General features: G+C 50.2%; 1 protein-coding gene across 1 annotated transcript in view; it reads left to right on the forward strand.

Moving 5' to 3' along the window:
• The window catches only part of SLCO2A1 (solute carrier organic anion transporter family member 2A1), a 77,900-nt gene that overhangs the window by 9,021 nt on the left and 42,430 nt on the right, over window positions 1–26,449 (forward strand). Inside the window, exon 2 of the mRNA XM_081236110.1 lies at window positions 26,118–26,255. Within this exon, the coding sequence (XP_081092236.1) occupies window positions 26,118–26,255 (138 nt within the window). The remainder of the gene's footprint in view (window positions 1–26,117; window positions 26,256–26,449) is intronic.

A 26,449-nucleotide genomic window follows, 5' to 3' on the forward strand; every position in this document is an offset into this window, starting at 1 on the left:
ACTTGGAAAGTGAGCCTCAGGGCCCTGTGGCTGCCGCTTCATTTCCAAACTGCCCTTGCTGTCAGGAGGCTGCCCTCCTGGGCTCGCTGCCGCTCCAGCCTCCTCCCTCTGTGTCCCGGGAAAGCGCAGGCCCACTGTGTCCACATGTGAATTTAATACGTAAACACGTACAAGTTAACAAGGAGTGGGGACAGGCGTTAGTCGAGCCTGTATTGGTTTACCTTAAAGTCACGAATATTTAGAATTCCCACCCTCAGCACCAACACATTTTTAGCAGCAATTATAATTTTCTGAGCTATCATCACAAAGACGGACACGTTTCATTAGGCCACATCTGTGTGATAAAGCATAAGGGGACATGTGGATATTTAGTGGTGAACGCAAAAGCTTTGTTGGGGGGCACCCACGTGTGCCAAATTTAGTGAAATGACAAGGGCAGGTCCTTCCAGAAACACTCTCTGTGCCGCGAGGTGCATGTTGTCCACGCTGTGTAGTGGAGGAAAGTGGCAGGCAGCGTGTGGAAACTGCTACATCACACAGCGACAGAGCTGCAATTCGGGGACTCTGTCTTAAGCCCCTGTCCTCTGTGGCTGCTCTCCATTTCCCACCACAAACGCCAACCAGCCGAGCCAGGACTCTGCTACTTCCGTCCCCATACTGACAGACACAGCAGGGCTGCTTATTCCTATTTATGGTTTTATTTTCCTGAACCACATCTGACACTGGTGGCCCGGAAAGTCCTTCTTCCTCAGTCTTCCTCTCTTGCGGCACGTCGTCTCACCCACAGCACACAAGGGTTGAGACCAGGGACCCGGCATGGGGTGGGGACAGTGACCAAGTGGCTTAGAAACCTTTCCTGAACAAATAAATGGAAACCCAGTCTGCTGAACAACGTTTTATCATTTAACTCGTCTGTTCAGAAACTTGTAATGAGGAAACGACTCGTATAGCTAGTTATTGGCAAGGCCATATATAAATCATGGGACATCCATCTATGAGATATTTATAAGACATGTTTTAAAGTTTTATTGCGAGAAGTTTCAACTTGAGGGAAGGGTTCGTTCTATAATGTTAAGTAGAGGTAGCAGGGTGGACAACTGGACGAAGAGATGATCCAGAGTTTTAAATGTCACGAGACTTAAAGAGGGTATATACCTAAACAGAGATAGCGCTCTGAGTGGGACCCTGTAAATCGTTTCTTCTTCTTTGTGACGTTCTATGTTTTCCATATTTCTGCAATACACATGTCCTGCATTTATAATTAGAAAACACTACCAATTAAAAGCCCTGAAGTCTGCGGTGACACCCACCTTTGCCTGCTGCCGCGAGATCTGTCGTTGTGGTCTATGAAGCGAGACGTAAGGTGGGAGGAGGCTGATCTCCAGGTCCCTGAGGATGCACCAGAGATGCGGCCAGGAGGGCAGCCAGGGGACGGGATTGTCTGTAAGGACCATTCCTGTGCGCATTACTGTTGTCACTGCGTTTTTACATCTATTATTTCACTGGAGTCTTATGGCTCCTCAGTGAGGGAGGTGAAGTCAGAGAACAATGCTTTAACTCTTAAAGAGAGGCACAACTAGGGAACATTTTCTTTTCTGGGAAGATTGAGAATGTTTCTGTCCAGGAAGGCCTCTCTGCTCTTCTGGTGCCCCACTCCCGAGGACTGGCTCAGAGCTTGGGAATCCAGCCCTAAGGGTTGGCCAAACATCTTAGGGGAGTGAGTGTCCCTGATCAGCTCCATGCCACGTAGGAAGAATGGGCCTCAGGGGGAGGCCCATTTGTGAGGGCAGAGTCTGGGACAGGATCTGCTAAGGGCTGCCTGGGGTCTGGTCCTGAGCCTGGAGTTTTATACTTGGGAGGATGTGGTGACATCCCTGGGTTGGCTTTCACGCAGTCATTTTGGTGAGCCTTGAGTCAGCTGGTGACCCACTGTTTGCAAGGCAGGACTCTGCTGATGTCATAAACAGCAGGGGTTTCAGAACTCTGAGGCTGGGAATGGTGTCAGCACAGCTGCCTGAGATGCATTCATTTGTTCATTTATTCATGCAACACGTAATTATTGATCACCTACCATCAACCATTGGAGGTACAATGATGAACAAAACAGAGTGGGCCATGCCCTCACGAGAGATGTAAACAGTGGGCAGATGCACAAATAGATGCAAAGTTATAAGATGTGTCAAATAAGAGGGGAAAGAACTGGGTTTTGTGAGGGAGGAGAAGGTAGAAACAGAACTGAGCTCTGCTCAGTACATCTGGGACCGCAGACTCTGAACTCTTAACATGCTACCTTCATGCTTCTGCTATTTAGCCTCTGCATGGGGAATACAACCATGAATCAGGCAAGGTCCCTGTCTTCCAAAGGCTCTGGTTAGTTGGGATAAGATGGGTCATAAAGAACTATAGTGAATTGTGGTTTTCATCCATATGACAGGTTTACAAAACATGGGACCCTCCTACTACAAATACCTAGAGTTGCTGCATAAAATAGAACACCATCAAATATTTAAATGTGGAGCTGAACTTGCAAGAAAGAAAGTGAAATCTTCAGGGGCAAGAAAGGATGAATGAGTTGGACGCCCAAACAATGAGTGTGCCAGCGGGGGTTGAGGGGAAGCTGTGTGTAAAGAAACCCTCAAGAAACTCCTGTTGCAGATTGGGTATTAGTAATCATACAGGCACCAAAGATGACATGGGGAGCTGGTACGAAGATGCATGCGTGAAACTGGGTCCCTTGCTGAGAAAGGAACCTGTAAAACTTTGCCCACCACCCTGTTACAGGTAAGAGGTATATCTCTAACAGGGCCTCTGGGTAAAATAATTCCGCTGAGAAATCAAAACACCAAGTCCATGCCACATGGACTTGGAAGCAGAATGTATACTATCCACATGGTATGGGAATCTCTAAGCATATAAATTAGGATAAGAAATTCATTCCAGGCTGGTGACAACTCTTTGCCATCTAGTAGACACAAGAGCAAAACCACTCTGGAGGGATACTTCTACAGTCCAAACCAACTGGTATCCCCAAGAGAAGACAATGTCTGTGGAACAGGAGCTTACGATAAACAGTTATACAGGAAATGACCCATTGTAAGCCACAGGCAGTACATACATTCAGTGAGGAAGATTAGCACCTCAAGATTTTAAGATAATGGAACATTTTGAAAGAGACTATAAAAATACATTGAAATGTTTAAAGAAGTGTAAGAGAAAATAGAAAACACCAGGAAAGAACAAACGCTGTGCAAAAGGAACAGGCAGATTTGAGAAACAAATGGGAATTCTATACATACAGAAAGTAAAAATTCAGCGAATGGTTAAATAGCAGATTAGATACAATGATTGGTTAATTAACAGATTAGATAATTTCCCAATTTGAAGTCCTTAACTTAATGACATCTGCACAAAATGATTATTAGTAAGTGGAAGATAGGGTTGAAGAAGTCACCTGAATGCAGCACAGAGGAATAAAGAAATAGAAACTGTGACACTTCACAGAGGAGAAACCTGGCAAGCACTGCCTTGGCCAAGTGACCAAGGTTAGCATTATCAGTGATAAGTCATCTTGAAAATATGTACCCTTTAACTAATGTGGTGAGAAGGGTGGTTTACCTCTGTGGCCTTCCTCCCCCCAAAAACATAACCCCCGTCTAACCATGAGAAAATCATGGACGAACCCAAACTGGGGAGCATTCTACAAAATACCTGACCAGTACTCCTCCAAACAAGGAATGTCTGAATGTCTGAGAACTGCCACAGCCAAGAGGAGCCTAAGGAGACCTGATAACCAAATGTGGTATGGTGTCCTGGATGGGATCCTGGGACAGAAAAAGAGAAAAGCTAATGAGATCCGAATAAAGTATAGTTTCATGAGTAAAAAAACACAACAAAAACAAAAGAAGTGGAAACTATAAAAGGCAGGTTAAGAGACATGAAAACAGTAAAAATAAAGTCCAATATAAGTCTGAAATGAGTCCCCAAGAAGAGAAAAGAATGAATAGGTAATAGTCAATACTGAAAAAATGACAGAGAATTTCCAGAATTAATAAGACATATGGTACCTCAAAGTAAAAAAGCACAGTAAGTTTTGACAGGAATTTACAAAAAAGCACACCTATACTTATCATACTGGAACTGCAGAACAGTAAAGACAGAAAAACTTTAAGAGCTACTAGAGCAACATTATAGATTACGCATAAGACTCAATAATTAGACCAATAACAGTCTTCTCAAAATAAATAGATATACTAGAAAACAATGGAATACTTTTCAATATGCTGAAAGAAAATTACCACCAAATTCAAATGTTATAACTAAATGATAATTCAAGAGGACAAATAGAGATTTTCAAACAAAGGCAGAGAATTTACTAATTGTGAGTCCTACTAAAATAAACTATGAAAGGATGAAATTCATAAAGAAAGAAATCAAGCACAGAAAAAGATGATACAGAATGGTAGTAATTATTGATTGTGAATAGACAAAAATAATGATTTATGGAGGGCAGAAAAGGTGGAAGTAGAATAAGACATACCAATAATATGAAGAATTGGCAGGGAAATTTGAAGTTAAAATCTTAAGTCCTTTGCTTGCTTGGGAGGAGAGTGGAATAATTAATTAACTTTAGTCTTTCTTAAGTCAAACATTAAGTTAAAACGTATGGATAATCATTCAGTGTAAAGACATTGAATGCATACCTTCCAAAGCAGAAGAGTGTAAAAAGTAGAAACCTAATCAACCACAAGAGGGCTGGAAAAGAGGAGAATAAAAGGCAAACAAAAACAAACAAACAGAAAACATTATGGTAAATAGGAGCACAATAAAATGAAGTGGACATAAATCTAGGTTTGTCAGAAAATGGAGTACTCTCACCATTTCAAAGCTAGAGACAGACTGCCTAAAAGAGAGGGAGAGAGAGAGAATCTAGTTTCATGCTCTTTAAAAGAAAATGTTGAAAATCAAAGGACAAAAGAAGATATATCAGGAGAATACCCACTAAAGAAGGAAGATTTATCTACTTTAATAACAGAAAATAGTGTTTCAGGCAAACAGAATGACGCGTTGTGGGATGTCTGCAGTGTCTAAAACTGACTAGGATATGTGGAACCTAGAAAAATGGTACAGATGAACCAGTTTGCAGGGCAGAAATAGAGACACAAATGTAGAGAACAAACGTATGGACACCAAGGGGGGAAAGTGGTGGGGCGGGGGTGTGGTGGGATGAACTGGGAGATTGGGATTGACCTATATACACTAATATGTATAAAATAGATAACTAATAAGAACCTGCTGTATCAAAAATAGATAAAATAAAATTCAAAAAAAATTAAATTAAACTGACTAGGGACTCATATCTAGACTATACAAAGATCTCCTGCTAACCAACAAGAAAAAGACAAGAAACACAATAGAAGACTGTGTGATGGATCTGGGCAGGTGGCCTGGAGCGCCAGCTGGCTCCGTCTCCTCTCTCCTCTTCATTCCTCTTGTCACTGTCTTCCATTGTAAACCTCTGTCCTCTTCATGGCTGAGTCATGGTCAGCAACCAGCTTACCTGCTGCTCTTCATTTAGTTCCAACCTGAAAAACTACTGGGGCAGGACTCTCATTGGTTCAGCTGGGTCACGTGCCCTGAGGCAAGGTGGGGGCTTCTCATAGTTGAATAGGTACACTTTTCTAAGAAAAGGGGGAGCCCTGTTCTCAGGAGGGGGGCTGAACAGACAAGACCGTTGAGACTTTCTGTGGAAAGTTGGAGAACAGACCCCAGGAGACGTCAAAAATGGGAAGGTGTGGTTCTGCCGAGGGAAAAGAAGCGGCCTGAGTGAGGGCATTGAAGCGGGGGAAGGCGGGGAGAGTTGGTATGGACCAGGGTTTGTAGTAGTGTACCTACTGCTGCCGTAACAAAGCACCATAAGCCTAGTGGCTTAAAACAACATGGACTTACTCTCCTACAGTTCTGGAAGACAGAAGACCTAAAATCAAGGTGTTGGTAGGGCTGTGCTCCTTCTGAAGGTTTTAGTGAAGAATCCGTTTCCTTGCCTTTCCTAGTTTCTAGAGGCCACCAGCATTCCTCGGCTTTTGGCCCCTTCCTGCATCCTCAAAGTCGGGAGTTCAGCATCTTGAAATCTCTCCTTTTCATCTTTTATTCGGACTCTGACCCTCCTGCCTCCTTCTTACAAGGACCCCTGTGATTACACTGGACCCTTCCAGATAATCCAGGATAACCTCCCTATGCTAAGAATCTTAGCTCAGTCATATCAGCCAAGTTCTTTTTGCCATGTAAGGCAATGTATTCACAGGTTCTAATAGCAGTACACAGGCATTGGGGAGGCCATTTTTTTCTCTACTGTAGGGTTTAATCAAGCCAGAGCCAATAGAAGATACAAACACACACACATGTATGTGTGTGTGTGTGTGTGTGTATACATATATATATATATATATGCATTAAGAGATTAATTTCAAGGAATTGGCTTATACAGTTGTGGGGCTGAATAAGCAAATCCAAAATTCACAGGGCAGGCAGTCAGGAAAGAATGATCACAGGCATTGGGCCAAAGCTCCTATTCAGGGGAATCAATCTCTCTCTCTCTCTCTCTCTCTCTCTCTCTCTCTCCACCCTGCTTTTAAGGCCTTCTGATTAACTGAATCAGGCCCACCCAGATTATCAGAATATCTAAAATAATCTTCCTTAAATTTATATATTTTAATTACAGCTGCAAACTCCCTTCATAGCCAACACCTAGATTAGTTAACTGGGGACTGTAGCGTGGCCAAATTGACACGTCAAAAGCACTGTCCCAGGTCAAAGGGCAGTGACATTCAGGACAAGTATGGGACAGAATGTCCTGCAGGAAGGAGAGGTGAGCACCCCTGGGCAATAGCCCTGAGAAAGGAGGGGCGTGGGGGGCCAGAGGTGCTTTGCTGACGTCCCTGATGGGAGGAAGCTGTGCGTAGGGGCGAGCTTCCACAAGGAGGCTTGCAGTGGGGCACTCCATCCTGTCCTTCCCACAGTTTGAAAATTCCAGGATCGGGCTGTGCTTCTGTCCCCTACACAGAGCAGATGCCCAGCATATCACCAGCGTCTCAGTGACCCTTCCTACGCTGCCCACCAGTATTTGTTCTGTGACCTGCTGCTGAGGTCACAGCCCCCTGGGATGCAGACATGAATCGCCCGCAATGTTGGAAAGGTGGGTGAGCTCACGTCTGCTCCTCCCAGGGCTGCGGCTGGTAGGCGTCGAGTATTTGCTCAGCTAATCTTTCCCCATCTGAAGATGGTTATTGATGATTTCATTCAGGAGTTTTGAAACCTGCCAGGAGAGAGTCCAGCCAAACAGACCAGGTGTGGAAGATGAAATCACCTTCCCTTGCACTCGCTGTCAAGAGCTCCAGGTGAGGCAGTTCAAAGGAGTTGGGAGGTGGATGGAAGCTCCCAGTCAGAGCTAATTGTGGGGTGCTCTCGGCCCACACGACAGCGCGGACAGAGCCTCACTGTACGAGCAGACCCCGTACCCAGATGGGCAGATGGCCAAGGGGAGGGCAGAGACATCAAGGGTGTGTCTCAGTTTTACCCCCATTCCTTTGTAAAGGGTTTACACAGACGTTGTGCCTTGTCTCCAGGAAAGAAGCGCCCAGAAGTAAGGATTGGGTTAGGGTTCAGGGGGACCGACCTGAGTCTGAGGCGGTGGTTCCCAAAGTGTGGTCCCTGTACCAGCAGCCTCAGCGTCACGTGCGAGCTGGTTAGAAATGTGAATTCTTGTGCCCTATCCCCCAGATCTACTGAGTCCAAAGCTGGAGGTGGGGCACGCTGCTCTAACAAACCCTCTGGGCGACTCTGATGCACCCTGAAGGTCGAGAACCTCGGCTCTAAGGCAAGGCACATATCAGAGCACCGATTCGCAGGCAGAGGGCACTGAGGTGGTTGTGATAGTCTTGTCCCCAAGGTATTCGTTAAAGTGATTAATGGGAAGTCATCGTGTTAGACTGAAATGGTTCCCAGGGAACATGAGTCTCTCGTGTGGAGAGGAACTGAAGGGAGAAAATTGGGGAAGCATTCTGGACTGGCCAGTGAAGGCCTCCCAGAGCTCCCTGCGGAGAAAGGAAGGTGGGTGGGGTGGACAGAGCCTTCTTGGCCTTGAGGAGCCCCGCGGCCACACGCTGGGATTCAGAGACTCTCCGGGGAGCTCAGGGCACACAGGCGTGCTGTGCTCGGCAGAGTTCCATTTTGCACTCTTTTTTCCCACAGGTAGCTTGGAAATGGCGAATGTTCTCGGAGGCCGAGCTCAGGGGCATCGTAACTAATGCTATTTATAGCTTATTGCTTACCGTAGGTAAACAGGGAATTTGAGGAATTGGTTTGCTTTCCCCTTGCTCCCACTCCTGCCCTCATTTCCTGTGTTTAGACTGGCCATTTCACGGCACAGAGAGGACCTTGACAGCCTAAACGACCCCCACCCCCACCCCCGCAACAGCGGGGACCCCTGGGGCCCACTCCCCTGCTCGCTCCCTGGGGCCCTGGGCAGCGGGGGTGGGAGGGAGCAACGGAGGGTGTGGGTACCAGGAAAGGATGTTCAGTTGCTTTCGTCTAAACGTGGCTTTGTGATGGGAAAGAGGCTAGCATGCCTCACTTGGCCCCCTGCCTTGACCTTTCCGTGTCACAGTTTCCTTTCCTCTCTCAGGCCAAACCTGGGACCTGAGGAAACTTTTCCAAGAAAGGCTTTGGGCATTTTCTGCAGTGCTGACTAAAATCCTTTCCTGTCAGCCGAGGGCTGGAGCCCACCCAGTTCCTTCTACCTTCCCCTCTCCAGGCCCCGCAACTGTTTCTCCCTCTTCCCTGCTCCTTGCTGATCTGAAGAGTGGAGTGGGAAGGAAGGCAGACATGGCGGAGGGCAAGGGGAACACCTTGGGAGGCACATAGGAAAGTCCAGGAGGTGAGGCCATGGAAGGAGCAGCCCTCAGCCCAGAAAAGTCCAGAAATAAGTTGAAGTGATGGAGAGGGTAGAGCTGGAATAGAGGCTCCTTGGGACAAAGGTGTCCCAGGCCACTGTGCTGGCCGGGGGTGACCACAGAAGACCAAGTAGATGCCCTGACCACCCTCATCCTGATGCAGCCTTCAGGGACAAAGCTGCCCACCCCTGGAGAAGGGGACCAGAGGGGCAGACTTCTACCCATTTCAAGACCAGACAAAGGACTGGACTTGGACCAAATCATATTAGAAATCAAATAGCCTCTGTTGGGCGCCAGATCCTTTATCTTTCAGGTCAGAATTCACATGTCCCAGAAAACCTCATCGAAAGCCCCTTTGTCCTCCTGATTCTTCTGCAAATTTAGCAAGAAGTTCTGTTAGGAGATATCCTTGGGGCTCCTTGCAGGCAACCTGTCCATCTTACAGACGGTGACTTGCAGCTGTGTGAAGTCTAACAAGGCACGAGGCTCTGACCTCTGGGAGAAGGAACAAAAGGTAACAGAGATAATAGAACAAGACATCTTCCCACAGCTGCGGTCTTGCTCAAAGAGTGCCAACATAAAGCCCTAGGGGGATTTATTTCAAGACCCCAAATAGTAGCTACTGAGTCACCATTTTAATGTAGTGATTAGTCCTTGGATTCCGTTTGGTCCTGAGGGCATCTTCTCCTTTCTTCTTGGGGTGTGGGGTTACAGAGCTGTCAGAAGTGAGGGCATCTTTCCCTAGAGGCACCTGCCGGCTAGCCTGAAACCAGGGATGGCTCCCTGGATGTCCACTTGGGCCTTCCCCTGCCCCACAGCCCACCTCTGCCTCCCACCATTCACCCTGCTCTGCATTGTCTTTTGAGCTCCTTGCTTCCCTTTCCTTGGTCTTCAGATGCCCACTCACCATCCCCCACTTCTCCTTAGTCATCAGGTCATGACCTTCTCCCTTGCTGATGTCCCTGCTGACTGCCACCCCCTGACTAGAGGCTTCTTCGACCTCGTCCCAAGATCTTTCACTGGCCTCCCTGCCTCTACTCTGTTACAGCTTAACCTTTCTAAAAATGTTTGACATGCATTATCCCTGCTCAGAAGTCGTCGGTGATGGCCAGAGAGAGAGAAAATTCTGTGGCTCCTCTCAGGTACCAATCCTCTTACTTGACTTGGTTTTCTCCTCTCACTTAGCCAGAACTTCCTCAGACGAACCAGATCATTTCCTGACCCCTAATCACGCTTGTGTTTTTCTACTCTTCATTTTGCCTCCTGGGCCTGGGATGGCCCCTTTTTTTCCATTCCACTTTCTGATGTTCTCCTCGTCCTCAAAGACCTAAGTCCAACCTCCCTTTCTCCAGGGACCTCTCCCTCACCCTCGTGTGTCCTGAGCCCCTTTGGCATCTGCCATATTGCCTTGAGAGTAGTTGCCACTACTGTGTACACATACCTCATCTTATTAACAAACTGCCCCAGAGGAGTCTAGCCCTGCTTGGTCTCCCCTGGAATATGCTTGGCCCATAATGATATTCAATAAATATTTGCTTATCACATTACTTCAAATGTTCCTTCTGGGCAAAATTAGCAATAATGTAGCCCCTGCCACGCATGCACACACAGCCCCCAATACGAACTGTCAGAGGTGGCAGGCCACGGGAACTGTAAACTCTGCTTGCACCTTTGCCAGAGGGAGGTTCCATTTCAGTCTTCATAGGGAGACACAGCCTCCAGTGCAGGGTGTCTTGCCTTGTGCGTGTTTTGAAGTAAATGAGGGTCTTCGGGAGCGGATGCCCGAATCACTGCCCTGGAATCCCGAGGGTGATGGCGTCGGAGAGAGGGGTCCGCAGGTCCCTGTGGGGGTACGTGACAGCAGCCGAGTAGCCAAAATAAGGGACCAGGAAGGCTTCCTGGGGAAGCGATGTTCAAACAGCGCTTGACAGGGGAGTCCGTTAGGCCAGCAAGGAGGCAAGGCAAAGGGGCAGGAGCATGTTCTAGGCACAGGGCAGCCCGCACAAGGAGTTGTAACCTGGATGAAGAGGGCTGAGTTCAAGTTCAGCGTGACGGGGCTGCCCAGCCCTGCAAGGCGGGGAGGACTCTTTCAGGTACACATGTTGCAGGCTCAGGTTTAGAGCACGTGTGGAAAAGCCAATCGATCTGGAGTTCTGTCTTTCACAAGGTCTAAAGAAAGGGTGGGTAGACATTCTCTGGCCTGTGGAGCAATGCCTGCAGACTGACTCTGCTACCTGGGAGAATGTGCCGCCAGCCGAGAAGGCACAGCACCCTACAGGACAGCTTCAGAGGGAAGGAAGGAAGCAGTCTCAGCCTGTGGAGAGAAGGAAGGCCCCTCCGCTCCACACGGGCTTCCTGTAGCTGCTTGGCTCCCACAGAGGAGAGGTCCGTGTTGGGGGAAAATCCTCACGGAATGTGAGCAGTCAGGGCCCCCCCCCCCCGCAGCTGTGGATAGAAGGCAGAAGAGCCCGGGAATGAGAGGGGGGCACCCAGGGCAGGGGAGTGGAGCCCCGAGGCAATCAAATCAAGGGTGGGAGAGAGTGAGGCAGGGAATGGGTGACCAGCGCAGGAGGCCTCGGCTGTCTTGGTGTTTGTCCACAGAAGACAATGATGAGTCATAGCGGACTTAAGAAACTAGCTGGGTGAATTTAGAGGGACTTGAACACTTGAAGAAGAAGGCAACCTGCTTCCTCAGTCAGCTGGAGAGCAGGTGAGCGCAGACTCTCTCCGAAGCTGGAGGAGGAAGGGTGGTGGGCCCGGGAGAGGTGAACCAGGTTTCCAGTAGGGTCAGCTGGGGACATCTGGGCCAGAGGGACAGGATTCTTTCACTGAACTGAGGGAAGAGGACCAAGGGAGTTGCAGGTGTGCCTCTAGTGACTGCCAGAAATCCTTGGCTTTTAGCCACATCACTCCACTCTGTGCCTCCAGCGTCCTGTGTCTCTGTACCCAAATTTGCTCTTCTTATAAGGACATCCGTCTTTGGATTAAGGCCCAGCCTAATCCAGTATGACCTCACCGTAACTTGATGATATCTGCGAAGGCCCTATTTCCAAATAATTCGCAGGTACCAGGGGTTAGGCCTTTGACATATCTTTTCGGAGGACCCAATTCAGCCCGTAATACCCAACAAAGAGGCTGGGGACAGCACAGGTGATAGGGAATGTCCTTAGCAGAGGCAGAGGGAGTAGGGTGGAGAGAGAGGTGAGATCAGTGGTGACGATCATAATGAAGATGCTGGGGGACCACCTGGGGGGTTGGAGGGGAGAGGGGCTTGTGGGGGGGGTGAAGTGGAGGCCCACAGGGCATGGTGGCAACAGATACTCTGGTTGCCTTGCCAGAGTCACCTGCAGGAGGTGCAGCCCTTTGGGTCAACATCCTTGGTATTTTGACTGTCACCGGTCAGTGGGGAGCTGGGACCACCAGGTTCCACGCCCCTCCAGGGATCCCCAGGAGGGCAGGTGATGGGCTCTGGATTTGTGCTCAGCACTTAGGGAGAACACGTCATCCTCTTGAGGCATCTGATGGGATAGAGAGGTTTGAACGTTGGACAAAGCCTTTTCCTCCTGCCACCCTCCCACCGGCCGCCAGAAAAGCAGAGGGAGGGCATGCCCACGAAGTGTGGCGATTGTCCTGTGTAGGGACCGTCTTATCCTGGCTGCCGGGGGCCTCTCCTCTTGGGACGGAGTTTTCAGGGAGCTGCCATGGCTTTTGGAGTGATGGGGGCGGTCTTGGAAGGCAGCAGGCACCTGTGAGAACAGCCGTGGTTATGAATGTTGGGTCCCCGGCAGGCAGAGGAATGCCGGGGTGATCAGGCTGGGGTATGGGAATGCTTCCGTGCAGGAGAGCGTCGCTGCCAGAGACAGCCTATCGCGGGGGAGTCCCCGCCTCTGTGAGCGCAGGCGGTGGCGGTGGCGGCGGCGGTGGCGGCGGCGGGACACACCTTCTGCGTCCGTGCGGCTCCGGAATGCCACAGCCTCAGGAGGCGCTCTGACACCAGAGCAGCCAGCGAGAGGGCCAGTGGGACGACGAGCAGACCCAGCGTCGTGGCGTCCACGCACGCCCGTGCCTTGGCCTCTCTTGGTGGGCGACGGGCGCCCCCCTCCTCTCAGGCGTCTGCTGACTTTGACTCTGTTACAGATTCTAGAAGCTGGGTTCTCAGACTTCCACAGTGGCTTTGAAGGGGCTGGGCGTGCTGTGGTTTATCAGGAACTCGGCAGCCTCTGAGGGGGAGGCACAGGCTGCCCGGCAGCGCTTCGCTGGGCGAGGGCTCCTTTCTTGTCCCAGCGGGGCACCCACTGTTCCCCATGGACCCTCAGACTCCCCGCCGGGCAGCCTTGGGGGGACACCCAGACACAGCCTCCCTCCCTGCTCAGTATGTCTCCAGTTTTCTCCTAAAAAGCCTGGCAGGGCCAAGAGGTGAACATAAGTCCGGGGGTTCATTTCTCCAAATGGAGATGTTTGGGGAAGCTGGCTCTGGGTGTCACCCCGATGACAGTGAAAGAATTTACAAGGGTTTGCTGAGTAATTGATTTACCTCGTTGGGAGATAAATGGGCACAGTAGAAGGGGAAGAAAAAGAAAAAAAACCCTATTTCTTCAAGGAATTCATGATCCACGTTGATAATTTTACATCCACTTACTTGTGGCTTACAGGTGTCTATGTAACCGGTGGTGTCATTCCCTGAAATTCATTCTTTCCCGTTGATTTGTTCATCGTCAGATATTTGCTGAGTGGACTGCCTCTTCCTCATAAAGTAGCAGCAGTGCTTCTGTGGTCATTTTCCTCCTCCGCCCCGCTGGCTGGCAACAGCTATGCTCTGGGTGCCAGGATTGCCACAGGGCACCAAACACTTAAGGTGGTTGTAACTGTAATCTGGGCTCAGGGCCATGCAATAACAATGGAGAATGTGTAACAGCAGGGACATTCTTTGCCACCATATAGATAGGTGAGTAGAAGCTAAGCAAGGGAGGGGGTGAGAATGAAGAGCCCCTCCCTCCATAGAGAGAATGGGCCCCACCACCAAAGGCTCTGAGGCAACACATCATCTCACATGGGCCATGAGTTTTCCAAACAGCTACAAATTTCAACTGCCTGTTACCCCAGACCGAATGTAGGTAGCTTAGTACCCGAGGAGAGGCCATGGTGGTGGGAAGCTCTGCGAGGCTGGAGGTGGATGGGAGCTGGAACAGGGAGGGCCCTGTAGGCTGCGATGTTCTGCTTGCTTTTGATCTGAGCTGGTGGGGATCCATTGGAGGGTTTTTTCAGTGTCATGACAGGCTCTGGTCTCCATCTTCGGAAGATCACGCTGACACACTATATGATCGTATTTCTGTAAAATACAAAACTGGCAAACTAACCTGTGCTGCTAGAGGCCAGGAGAGTTGCTACCCCGGGTGGGGGGTGGTGACCGAGAGGGCACTAGAGGACGTCTGGGAAGCCGGAAATGTTCTGTTTCTCTGTCTGAGTGCTGGTCCCTCACGTGTCCTCAACATGTGACATTTTTATCAAGCTGTACCCTTGTGACTTGTGCCTTTTTTTGGTGAATGTTATACTTAAATAAAGTTTCTTAAAAGATCACTCTGGCTGCTGGTTAACGAATAGATTGGGAGGAGGAAGGAGTGGGCTTGGGGAAAGGGTAGGAACTTGTGGTAGCGGCCAGGTGGTGTCTCGATGGGAGGTGGCAGTGGAGGTGGAGGTGCGGCGTGGGCTGGAGCCTTGGTTTGGAGGTCGAAGCACCAGGGCGAGGACTGGAACCCAGAGGAGGCAGTGCCGGGTAGCGATAGTCGATGATAGTCGTTTGGGGCGTGCATCTCAGGTCCTGATCATTGGGAGTAAAGTTGAGCTGCGTGGGAAGCAGGGGGTTGAGGTGGGAGGTCCGCAGCCTGGCCGTGGACTGGAGGCTCCAGCACACCCCGCTGAGGATGACCTCGGGCGTGGACGAGTAGGACCCCCAGGGTGAGTGTGTGCAGAGAGATGGGCAAGGGGGCTGAGGACAGAACCTCGGGTGGGGCGGCAGGAAAGAGCTCCTGCAAGAACCTCTGAGGAGAGGCACTTCGAGAGACTGCAAGGGCTCGGGGGCGGCAACGACATCGCAGGTGGTGAGGGGCAACAGGCGTGTCAGATGCTGCAGGACTTGGGTAAAGCCGTCGCTGGAGAGCCCACTGGAGGTGGCAGTTAGGTAACCGGCAGTCTTGGTGAAAACAGTGTCAGTGATGCCTTCTTTGCCCGAACTCTCATGCGCTTGGGCTGCTGGGTGGAGCAGAACGAGGGCGTGACGTGGCTTCGGTCGGTTGCTACAACTTACCAGCTGTGTGACATGAGGACTTCGTCAGCTTCCCTGCACCTCAGCTTCCTCAGCCATAAACCGACAGAATCATGTCTGCCTCTCCGGGTGGATTCACTTTATGCAGGAGATATTTATTGAACATTTGTTATGTGCCAGATAGGCAGCCAGATGCAGAAGATACAGGGTGACCAACAACAGGAAGACAGAAGTTATTCATTAAACAAATAAGACGAGTGAGGAAAATAGCCCCTCAGTGCTTCCCTGTGGCCACGAGCCAGGCTTCTTGGGCAGTGGGGTCCCTCCTTCCTGGCCTGCTTCCCAGGGATCTGCTCCCAGAGTCCTGGGCTCTTCCGATACCACGTCCCCACACCCCCCTTTCTCTCTCTCTGAAAAACTAAATTCCCCTTCCTTGAGGGCAGGAAGGGAAGAGCTTAATCTGCAAACCCTTCAGGGAGGTGAGGAAAAATACTAACATCCCATGCTGTTACACAAAGAATAGGAAGAATATAAAATAGGTGAAGTTTCTATATTAATACGGTTTGAATGTCCTTTTCCTGCCATGAATGGATTCAATGCAGTTTCCCTAACAGCTCCTTACTTCACCTAAGAAACTGATCTTGTGCCAACTTCCAGAGAAGACAAACAGCACTTGTTTTCTGTGAGGGAAAGCTTTTCCGACTTAAAAAAAAAAAATGTAAAAAAAAAAGTGTGACTTTGGAAATTTCTGAAGAAGAATTTGGACACATATTTACATAAATGTCACTGATAATTTTGTTTCAAAGTTTCTATTTTTCTGGGAAACTTTGAGCACCATGCTTTTAGCTAATCTGATAAATTCATGCACTTATGTCTCATGCGCTTATGTTTCATCTCTTCCAGAATTTTTTTTTTCATCTATGATTTCTAAAGCCCACACTGCAGGTCCTGGTCACCTCAGGCGGTCTCTCGCCCTTTGATCTTTCATCTTCCCTCACAAATGCCACCAGGTCAACCCAGCCATCTGCCTTCTTCATCCCTGGGGCTGAGCTTCAGACACGCACCACCGGGGAAAAACAGAGCAAAACAACCACAGCCAAAAGTGTGTGAGGATTATGGGTATTAAACAGCTAGGAAGCTCATCTGCCTTTTGCTTTTCCGTGGCCCTGTCGCTTCCAACAGGGCCACTGCCATGGAAATCCGTGTGTTTCTTTACAGATAGTGCTCATCTTGATACTTCCAAGGGCCCTTAGGACTCGGTCTTATCAAAGGCCTTTCCTAGCTCACAATAACAACAAAAACCACAGAACTGTGCGGATTGGGACTTCCATTGTCCAGTTAAATTTTCTCTTACCTAGAGGCCTTCAGGTGAGATTTTTTTTCTAAGCTGAGTGGACTAAACTAAAAAATGGCCGAAATATCCTGGTCTAACCCAATTCCTTGGTGACCTGGCTCCTAGAGGTGCTTGGCCAGCCCCACCCCGTCCCCCAGGAGTATGAACGGTGGGGTAGGCCACTTCAGCACCATGGTCCTCTGGGCCTGTCGTGGTTTCTGGTGGCCTCCTGGCCTCCACTGAGGCCCAGTCCTCCCTGGAGCAGCTCCCACAGACCTCAGAGGAGGATCCGCCGGACAGGAAGGTCACGGTGTGGACAGTAGAGGCTGGCTCGGGGGCCCTGGAAAGAGCAATCACACTGAGCAGAGGTACTGTCGGGGCCCTGGCTCAGCTGGCCTCTCTTCCCAGGCAGGATCCCAGTCCCAGCTCTCCAGCCTGGCCACTGCCCTCTTAGGGAACAAGGAAGGTGTGAGGAAAATCTGTGTTTTTCTTTGACTCTTCTGATTTTTATACTTCCAAGGGTCCCCAGGACTGTGTCTTATCAAAGTCTTTTTCTAGTTCATAATAACACGAATGACACTAAAGATACCTTCTGTTCCTGCTACTGTGACTACCACTACCTTGGACCCTAGGCTAGCTATTTTGAACCTCTGAACTGTGTCTCTTTTCCAGCATTCTTGCTACACAGGAACATACTTGATTTCCTGACTCACTTGTTGGAAGAGACATTCCCCTTTGGGGCCACTGGGCCATGGTTCGGATCCAAAGTCACACCCTGCTGAAGGTACAGGAGGGGTGAGTAGGCCGAAGGCCTTTACTCCAGGACACACCTTTGCTTTGCTTCCTTCTTCTTTTGGCAGGATGGGGGAAGGATCCCCTCTCCCCTCCAGCTCTGAGGGGCCTCAGAGGAGCCAGCCCACAGACCCTCCTCCCCTTTCAGGTGCTGCCTCTCTGAGATCATTGGGAAACAGCCGGGAGCCACCGTGTCTGAGTTTCCTTCTCTGTCCCCATTGCATTAGGGCCTCTTGAGCCCTGAGCCTCACCTCCCAGGTCTTACCCATTTGGTGAACTTCCAACCAGGACTGAGCATGGGCTATGAGAATAGAGACACTAAAAACATAGAAATATTTAAGTGGAGATGGGGAGACACCCCAAGCAAGCACCACTCTCCAGCCATGTGCCTTCTGTTGGAGACACACCAACCATTCTGGAAGATTCTAGTCAAATCACGAGGTGTCAGGATGCATGAGTGGCCTGGGGGTGGGGGAGGGAAGGTTGTGGAGAAGGGCCTGGGTACACTTTTTGGTCTGACCACTTAGTCCACTGACAAGTACATACTTCTTTTTTTTTCCCATTGAAAAAGTGGGGACAGAATTATTAATTTGTGTACTGGACTCCTCATCAGGAGGTAGATTGGCTTCATAATTCAAGATGGCAGGCTCATCACGTTTGTCTCCCCTCATCTCCAACACTCTCATTAGGATAACAGCAATGAATTCAAAAATGGTAAAGACCAATAACAGAAAAAAGAAAGGGAGAGGGATTATGAGTGGATGAAACGGTCCAATGGCTTCCGCAAGATGGAAGTGTTGATGGATGGAACAGAGTGGCGGAGGGCGGGCTCTTAAGTGCGTGGGTGGGGCCGGCAGCGGGGAGCCTGTGGACCTGGGACTCCGCACAGCCACAGGGGAGCAACGCATTCAGAGTGGGCAGGCGTGGCAGAAGGCAGAGATGACACGTGAAGCTGAACCCGAGGGGCTGGTACCGAGCAGCCCTTTACCCCAGGGAAAGCACAGGCAGCCTTCTCTCCATGAACCAAGGGGCCGTCAGCTGGTGCGGGTGCACCCCCAGGATGGAAGCCTGGCTTCCAGCTTGCTTGCCACACAATGAAGCGATTCAATAAGGATACAGATACTGATAGAACTATGGAGCTAAATGCTCTTCTATCATGGCACACAGTCAAAAGCGATAAAGCAAGAAATTGCAGAGCAAGCATATTATTCTGAGAGGTGTGGATGTAATCAACAGAAACACTAAAAACAGAGGTGATTGATTGTCCTTGCACTGCAGCACTGGCGGTGGGCTCGAGTGAGCTCAGGGCTGGCCTTATCGTTCTAAGCCCTTCCATAGAACTTAATTTTTTTTTTTTTTTTTTTTTTGCGGTACGCGGGCCTCTCACTGTTGGGGCCTCTCCCGTTGCGGAGCACAGGCTCCGGACGCGCAGGCTCAGCGGCCACGGCTCACGGGCCCAGCCGCTCCGCGGCATGTGGGATCTTCCCGGACCGGGGCACGAACCCGTGTCCCCTGCATCGGCAGGCGGACTCTCAACCACTGCGCCACCAGGGAAGCCCCTATTACTTAATTTTTTTAAACATGCGCATATGATACATTGATTCAAAATAAAAGAGAAAAATGAAAAAGTGAAAATAAATGTAAGAGGATTTATGATTGCAGGAGGGGTTTCAGCTGACCGTGAAAAAGAGCTTCTGAAAGCCAGTGTGGCTCAAACCCAGCTGGGTGATCACCATGGCTGGGCAGCTCTGGTGCTGCCCAAGAGACGTGTGAGCCTCCAGCTGTTCCTGCCTCTGGGCTGCAGTCCACTCCAGCCCAGAGAGGAGGAACCGCATGGACTCTGGGGCCAGATTTTGACCCGTAGACGCTGGAGGAGCTAAAGCAAGCGGCACTTCGGAGTCTCCTCGCTCACTCAGGAGAACCGCAAGCAACCCTCGGCGCTCCTCTGAGCCCTCCCTGCACTGCTGGGCAGGGTGAGATTAAGGTTTCCCTGAGCTCTTCTCTTTCATCTCTCTCTCCTTCCCTCCCGTTCCTTCCTTCCTTCCTCCTCTCCCTTCCTCCCGAAGAATAGTTCCATTAAACTGCTGACATCTGCCATTTATGGATCAGAGCATTGTTCCAAACTGGGAGGTCACAGCCGATGTCCCAGTCCAGCCCCATCTCCTGCTCCCGGATGGCTTTCTTCCCACTCCTGGGCTCCCTCAGTGTATTAAACTATCTCAGAGACATCACATCCTAGTGGACCTAAGACATCAGCTGAATTTTCTAGAGTTTTGCCTTTATCAGGATGCGTGTGGACGAAATCAGAGTTGGTTGACAGCAGAGTCAGTGGTTAAACGGGTAATAACCCTGTGGGGTCCACACTGCAGAACTTCTCCCAGTGTCCCTGTAACTCTAATTAGCTGCCTCAGATCATAGTTCTTATGTCCAGTTTGGAAAAGAGGGTCATGAACGTGTAGAGCAGAGGAAACCACGGCCAGGCTGGACTTTGATCCTTTCCGATTCATCCTGTGCTGTGAGGGGTTCACTCCTTGTCCTCATGGTTTACCCTTATGGTCTGATTACTTACTTACTTATTTACTTACTTAGAGCTCTGAAGTTTGGCTGGGGCCTGGGGCCCCACTCTGAACCTTCACTTGTCCTCTCAGCATCTTTTCAACCTTTCTTAGCTCTCTGGCAAAGGCAGTACAAAGAGTCCTTATTGTTAAAGAAAGATCTTCATGACCACTGCAATCTCCCTGCTTCCTTCCTCGTCAAACTTCCTCTTCATGTTTGTTAAGATTGGAAAAAGAATAGAGCTGTGAACATGAACAGTTAGAAGTTTTAGAGCTTCCTGCCCACCACACCCTACAAGAATGTTGTTCCCCCTGCATTAACTTTCCCTTCGAGCTTTCTTCTACAAGATGTGCCTAAAGACATGTATAGTTTTAACACACACACACACACGTAAACCTAGATGTTTACGTTAGCACACACACACATAGATATTTACATGGGTTTTGATGGTTTCAAAGTGAACCCCTTAAATAAACAGATCTACTCCAATGACATTGCCCATGCTCATAGTATTTTTTAAAAACTGTTTTTGGAATTCCCTGCAAAGGCTCAGAACGTTATTTTGAATACCCTCCTGGTTGCAGATCTTTTTAAAAAGATCCTTAAATCAACTTTATTAAGGTATGGTTTACAAATAATAAAGTGCACAGATTTTAAGTGATTGATGAGTTTTGACAAATGCGTACACCTGGGGCTTCCCTGGTGGTGCAGTGGTTGAGAGTCCGCCTGCCGATGCAGGGGACACGGGTTCGTGTCCCGGTCCGGGAAGATCCCACATGCCGCGGAGCGGCTGGGCCCGTGAGCCATGGCTGCTGAGCCTGCGCGTCCGGAGCCTGTGCTCTGCAACGGGAGAGGCCGCAGGAGTGAGAGGCCCGTGTACCGCAGGAAAAAAAAAAAAAAAGAAATGCATACACCTGTGTAAATACCACCACAATCAAAATATAAAATATTTCTACCACCCCAGAAAGTCTCTTCATACATAAATGCAAATCTTTAACTTTTTAATTTGAGTTTAGAAATATCCAAAAATGAGTTCGAGCTGAGCCAAGTGAGTAGGTGGGCAGCTGAGCTGACAAATGACGTTTTGTACCTTGTAAACTTTGTGACTTGTGGACTGATCAAAAGCAATGCTGAAGGGGAAATTTATGATTGAGGACAGATCATTGGAACAGATCTGCAGCTTCCCAAATGGCTACTCTGATGGGTGCATATTCTGGAAGAGGGTTCATCAGTTAGACTATTTAAAGACATATTCATTCACTTGACAATGAATGAGCCCCATTTAGGGACCAGGCATTGTTCCAGACAACAGGGATGTGGCATCTTAAAAACACATCCTTTTTCCTCTGTGAAGTCTGCATTCTGGTGGGGGTAGATGTCCATAAGTGAGAAGTCAAATGCATGATGTAATTTTAGGAAGCAATAAGTGCTATGAAAAAGGAAGAAAGTAGAGTGAGGAGACAGAAAATGCTGGTGTGCTATTTTTAAAGAGATAATACAGCCCCTGTAATATATCTTTATTTTCTTTTCCTTTTGTGAAGAAATCTCAAGACCCAGATTCTACCATAAGCTTCTTTCAAAAGGGACATGGAATCTTTCCCTAAGCTATATTCTGCAGAATGATCGAATCTGTTTTATATACATACAGGGGGTTACATGGCTAAAGAAGCTATGGAGAAAGTTGGGTAAAACAAAGCTAAGACGGTCTTTACCGAGGGTTTTCTTAGAGCCTTTAATGTGCTAATGTGAATTGTAAACATTCGCAAGGGAGGATTATAGCACGCAAAGTTTTCCCAACTTTTTTCTCCTGGGAATCCTTTCAACTTGGAGCATCTCAAGCAAGTGGTGACCTGCCTAAGACATTGTGGGAAATTCTGTCCTAGAGTTTTCCTGCCACAGGAGACGTGAAAGTAACTGAGAGTTTCAATTATTTGGGCAGAAGAGGAGGGAGTGGAGGGAGCCCGGGCTTCTCACATATCCCTCCGGAATGTGGAGCGCCCCCTGTGGGCCAGTCAGGGCGCCAGGCCTTTAAACACAGGCTCTCTCGTGCAAGCCTCACAAGGCAGCGGGAAGAGGTATTATCACAGCTTCCATTTCCTAGTGCGGAAACTGCCGTCAGAGGGTCAGATACGTGGCCGAAGGTCTTGCCATTCCGCACAGTCAGGATGTGAACTTCGGCTTGTTTGACTCCCAGACCCAAACTATCAAATTCCACAACACTATGTTGTCTAAACGGTGGTGGCAGGGGGTGGGTTGCAACCCAACTAGCGCACCTTTCCTTCTCCCACCGATCCATCTGCTTATGCTCATAAGCCCCATGTTCTCGCGAGAGGTGGAGTTCTGCATCCACACGTGGTGTCCTGCCTGGTGTCGAGTGTTTGCTGCTCCATGTCATGCTGGCCATGGAGTGGGTACTTGGTAAGTTTCAGCAGCCTGGGTCCTGTCCACATAAGCTCAGTAGGTAGGACCAGATGGCTGTGATTCTGAGCGGCTCAGGCCAGAAACCTCTGCTGGAACCAGCCATCCACTTCTTTCTCTTTACCTGGCATCTTCTGCCGGGGCACCCGTAAGTCACCCCGACCTGACAGGACTGCAGTGGCTGAAAGCTGGCGGTGTGGTTGGCTCTTTGGAGGGGGAGGTGTGTGGGATGAGGAAGGCCCCCGCTGGCTCTAGGTGGAGTCTTCCACCTTATATCTGAAGGGATTTTTGTATTTACTGGAAAAAGCAAAGGCTTATCTTTCAGGAAAATATCTGAGACAGATTTTCCCCACACTATCTTCACCTTCCTCTCGTGAGACTGCTAGGGAACTGAGTAGAGATTAGTCACTCCTGTTAATTCATTACTAATTTGGTTAGAGGGAGACCAGTCTTTTCTGAGCTTTACGCTCAGAGCCTCGGATGTTCCAAACCTGAACCCGCTGTCCACCCTCTCCATCTACACTCCTCCTCGGGGGCCCCCGTCTCACACACAGCCTTGCCCCGTTCCTGGCCCTCAGGCTGGAAACGCTGCTCCTTTTCTTCCACCTGGGATCAGTGACAGCCTTGTCAACTCAACCTCTGCAGGAGCCTCTGATTGGCCCCTGCCCACCTCCCCACTGCCCTGGACATTGGTTCAGCCCTCACTGTCTCTCCCCCAGGCTGTTATGACAGCCCTCATCCTCTGCTGGATGTCGCCCTAAATGCCAGCCATGTGCCAAGGCATCAAGATACCTCTTTGCAGAAGTCAGCATCAGGTGCCGGGATTTTCGGAAGCTACCTTGAACTAGACACATACCTGAGCCCTGTGCTGGGCAAGGGGGCCACCGAAGGGTTATCCAGACAAAGGCGGGGAAGATGATTTTGTGCAGATTGTGAGCAAAGATGCAGACAATGAGTGTGTGCTGTGGGGTAGTGTGACCTTGATGAAGTTTGAAGGACAAGGTGTTCTAGCTCTAGTGCTGCATAACAAAGCAGCCCTAAGTTTAGTGCTTAAAACAATGGCAACATTTAGTTTGCTCAGGGATCTGCCATCTGTAGAAGGTTTGGTGGGGATAGCTCACTCTTGCTCCACTTGGCATTGAAGGCTGGAACCCTCTGAAGGCTCTCAGTAACATGTCTGGCCGCTGATGCTGGCTGCAGGCTGAAACTTTAACTGGAATTGTTGGCTGGAACACTACCATGTGGACCCCCCGTGAGTAGGGAAGACGGGGCTTCCTTATAGTGTGATGTCTGGGGTCTAAGGGTCCCAAGAGAGAAAGGGCTGGGGGATTCACTATCAACTTTCAGGACTTGGCCCCAGGGGTCACAGAGCATCACTTCTTCTTCCTTCTCTTCCTTAGAAGCAAATACCTAAGATTGGCCCATATCGAAAGGGAGGGAACACAGAGCCCACTTCTTGATGAACGAATGTCATTGTCCCACTGTTAGAGGTGTATGTGGGACAGGAGATATTGGTGTAGCCATCTTTGTGAAACATGATCTGCCACGGCAGGGTGTGGAGCCAAAGAGGCAGGCAGGGTCTGGGACCTGTAGCATCTTGGATACCACACCATGAGCATTGGTTTTTATCTTGTAGGAAGTGGGGAGCCAGTGAGAGGTATTAATTTGGGAGCAACCTGCTCACATTGATGTTTGATAAAGCTCTTTCTGGAGTGGTGGGATGGAAGGTTTGAGGGGACGGCAGGAGATCTGTGAGAGGAATCTGAAGGAATCTAGGGGAGAGGGGAGAGGGCCTGAGGCAAGGCATAATCTGGAGATGAAGGGCCGGTCAAATACAAGAGACGCCAAGGTGAAATCACAGGGCTTAGTGGTGGCACCAAATGCCAGGGGGTGAGGAACAGGCATCCAGGAGGATTCCTGGTTTCTGGCTTAGGGAACTGAGTGAAGGTGGTGGGGAATGAATGAAAAACTAGGGAGGTTTGTGGGGGAGGACCCTGAGCCCTATTTGGGAGGCGATTAGCCTGAGGGGTCTGAGAATGTCCACGTGGACACGTCCAGCACACAGTGAGATGGACTTGTGTGTAAAAGCTCTGGGGGAAGTTCTGGAGGAGGGTCTGAGACGTGGGCACCACAAGTGGGGTTTCCAATGACTGTGTGCAGAAAGGGTACCATGTGCAGAGAAAGGGACTACAGACAGAGTTTGGGGGGGGCATTAGCCTTCAGGGGACGGTCAGAAGAAGAGGATCTGGCAAGGCATCCAAGACCAAATTGCCTCTGTCCTGGATGTGGCAGGCACTGTGGGCTTAGTGCCAGGCACTTGAGATGCCTGCCGTGGACCGGTTCTGGGCTGCCTCTCACACAGTGGAGCAGCCATGGCCAGTTCCCACCCTCGCAGGCCCTTGGTTTCCCCAACTCTGGGGCGCTAGGATTCTCCCTCTCCCTCTCTGGACTTCTGTTTCCCCATTTATAAGAGAGACTAGATCATCTTCCAGGGTACCTTTATCACAGAATATTAAGAATTCTAGTATATGAAGTGAAGCAGAGTGGAGCCTCCTTAAGGGGCAGGGGTGGAGGGCAGGCTTCCTTCGGCCACTGATGAGGAGTGAGGAGGCCCCACGGGCTCCGGGGTCAGGGGGGCGGTAGTTCGGACAGGCGTCTGCTTTCGTGGCGTGATGACCTCCTTGGGTTTGGATGCACGGGCAGGCAACTAGGGCTGCACCCTGGCCTCACAAAGGCTCTGCCTTGACAGGTAGGAGAGGGGAGGTCAGCTCTGATCCCACAGCCTGGAGCGGGGCCCCTGCGGAGGGGCTGGCTTGGCTTTACAAGGAAACGGAAATGAAGGTGGAGCCCCAGTTGCTCTCCTGAGATGCCAGCCCTTCAATTAAGGGAAGAGCTTTGGCAGACTACGAAACATAATGGCACCCCACCCTTCCCTGGCGGAAGAGTGAATCTCCAGAAGGGGCAGTTCCAGGGGGCTCAGGATATGGGGCTCTGGGCTCTGAGCTCTGAGCCTGCTCTCAGCCCAATAGCCGAGGACCCAGGAGAGCGCTGCCTGCAGCCGACTCCAGATACCACAAGCCCTCCCCACCCTCCCCATCAACCACATTTACTTATCACATTTACTCATACCCACAGGACAAGGCATATGGGGCAGGGTGGGATGCCTTCTCCAGGCCCTCATCATCCACTCAGGAGAGGAGCCGGCACAATCACAAATACCCCATATAAGAGGTGGTAACAAGCTTGGCTAGTGTTTTCATTCAGACCGGCTAGTGTGAAAGCCCATCCTGGAGCCTCACTGGGGTATGAGAGGTGGGCCTGGGAGGATGGGTGTTGATGGAGGGAGGGGGATGGAGGGCAGGTCAAGAGGAATGGAGCAGTGTGACCCCTGGCTTTTGTGCCCCTGGGAGTGACATGAGTGTGGCCCTCAGCCCTCCCAGGACACAGGAGGGAGGGCAGAGCTGTCAGAGAACAATTCCAGGTGCTGAACGCCCTGGGCCATGGCCGATGAGTCAGGCCTTTCCCTCAGGGATGCTTCTCCAACCCTGTGGTTTTCCTGCCATTGATGATAATGTGACAAGAATGGCAGGAATGATGGGAATGGTGCACATGTGTTGACTGAGGCTGTGGGTGAAACTGGTCCGAGGATGATGACATTTCACCCTAGGACCACCTGCTGGAGAAAGTGTCCCCAGCTAACAGGGGAGCGGGACCAGGCTGCTGGGCCTCTGTGCCCCAGAATGGAGCGCCCAGGTGGGCGGTCAGCGCTCGCTGTCCAGAGGCCTCACTGTCCAGGTCTCCTCCGCAGGTGTTCGTGCTGTGCCATGGCCTGCTGCAGCTTTGCCAGCTCCTGTACAGCGCCTACTTCAAGAGCAGCCTCACCACCATCGAGAAGCGCTTTGGCCTCTCCAGTTCTTCCTCAGGTCTCATTTCCAGCTTGAATGAGGTAAGCAGGATGCTCTAGGCCATCAGACCCGACTTGTGCACCACCCTGAGCACGGCATCCGGGAGGGGGCCCGGGAGGGGCAGAGGAACGGGGCGGGGGGGGGTGCGGGGCTGGACCCATCAGCTACGTTTCCCGAGGCTTCCCTGCATCTGGAGGCACCTGACCTCACGGCAGCCCTGCGGGCAGGCACTCTG

The sequence above is a fragment of the Mesoplodon bidens genome, assembly GCF_964165515.1.
Source record: "Mesoplodon bidens genome assembly, chromosome: 5".
NCBI lineage: Eukaryota > Metazoa > Chordata > Mammalia > Artiodactyla > Ziphiidae > Mesoplodon > Mesoplodon bidens.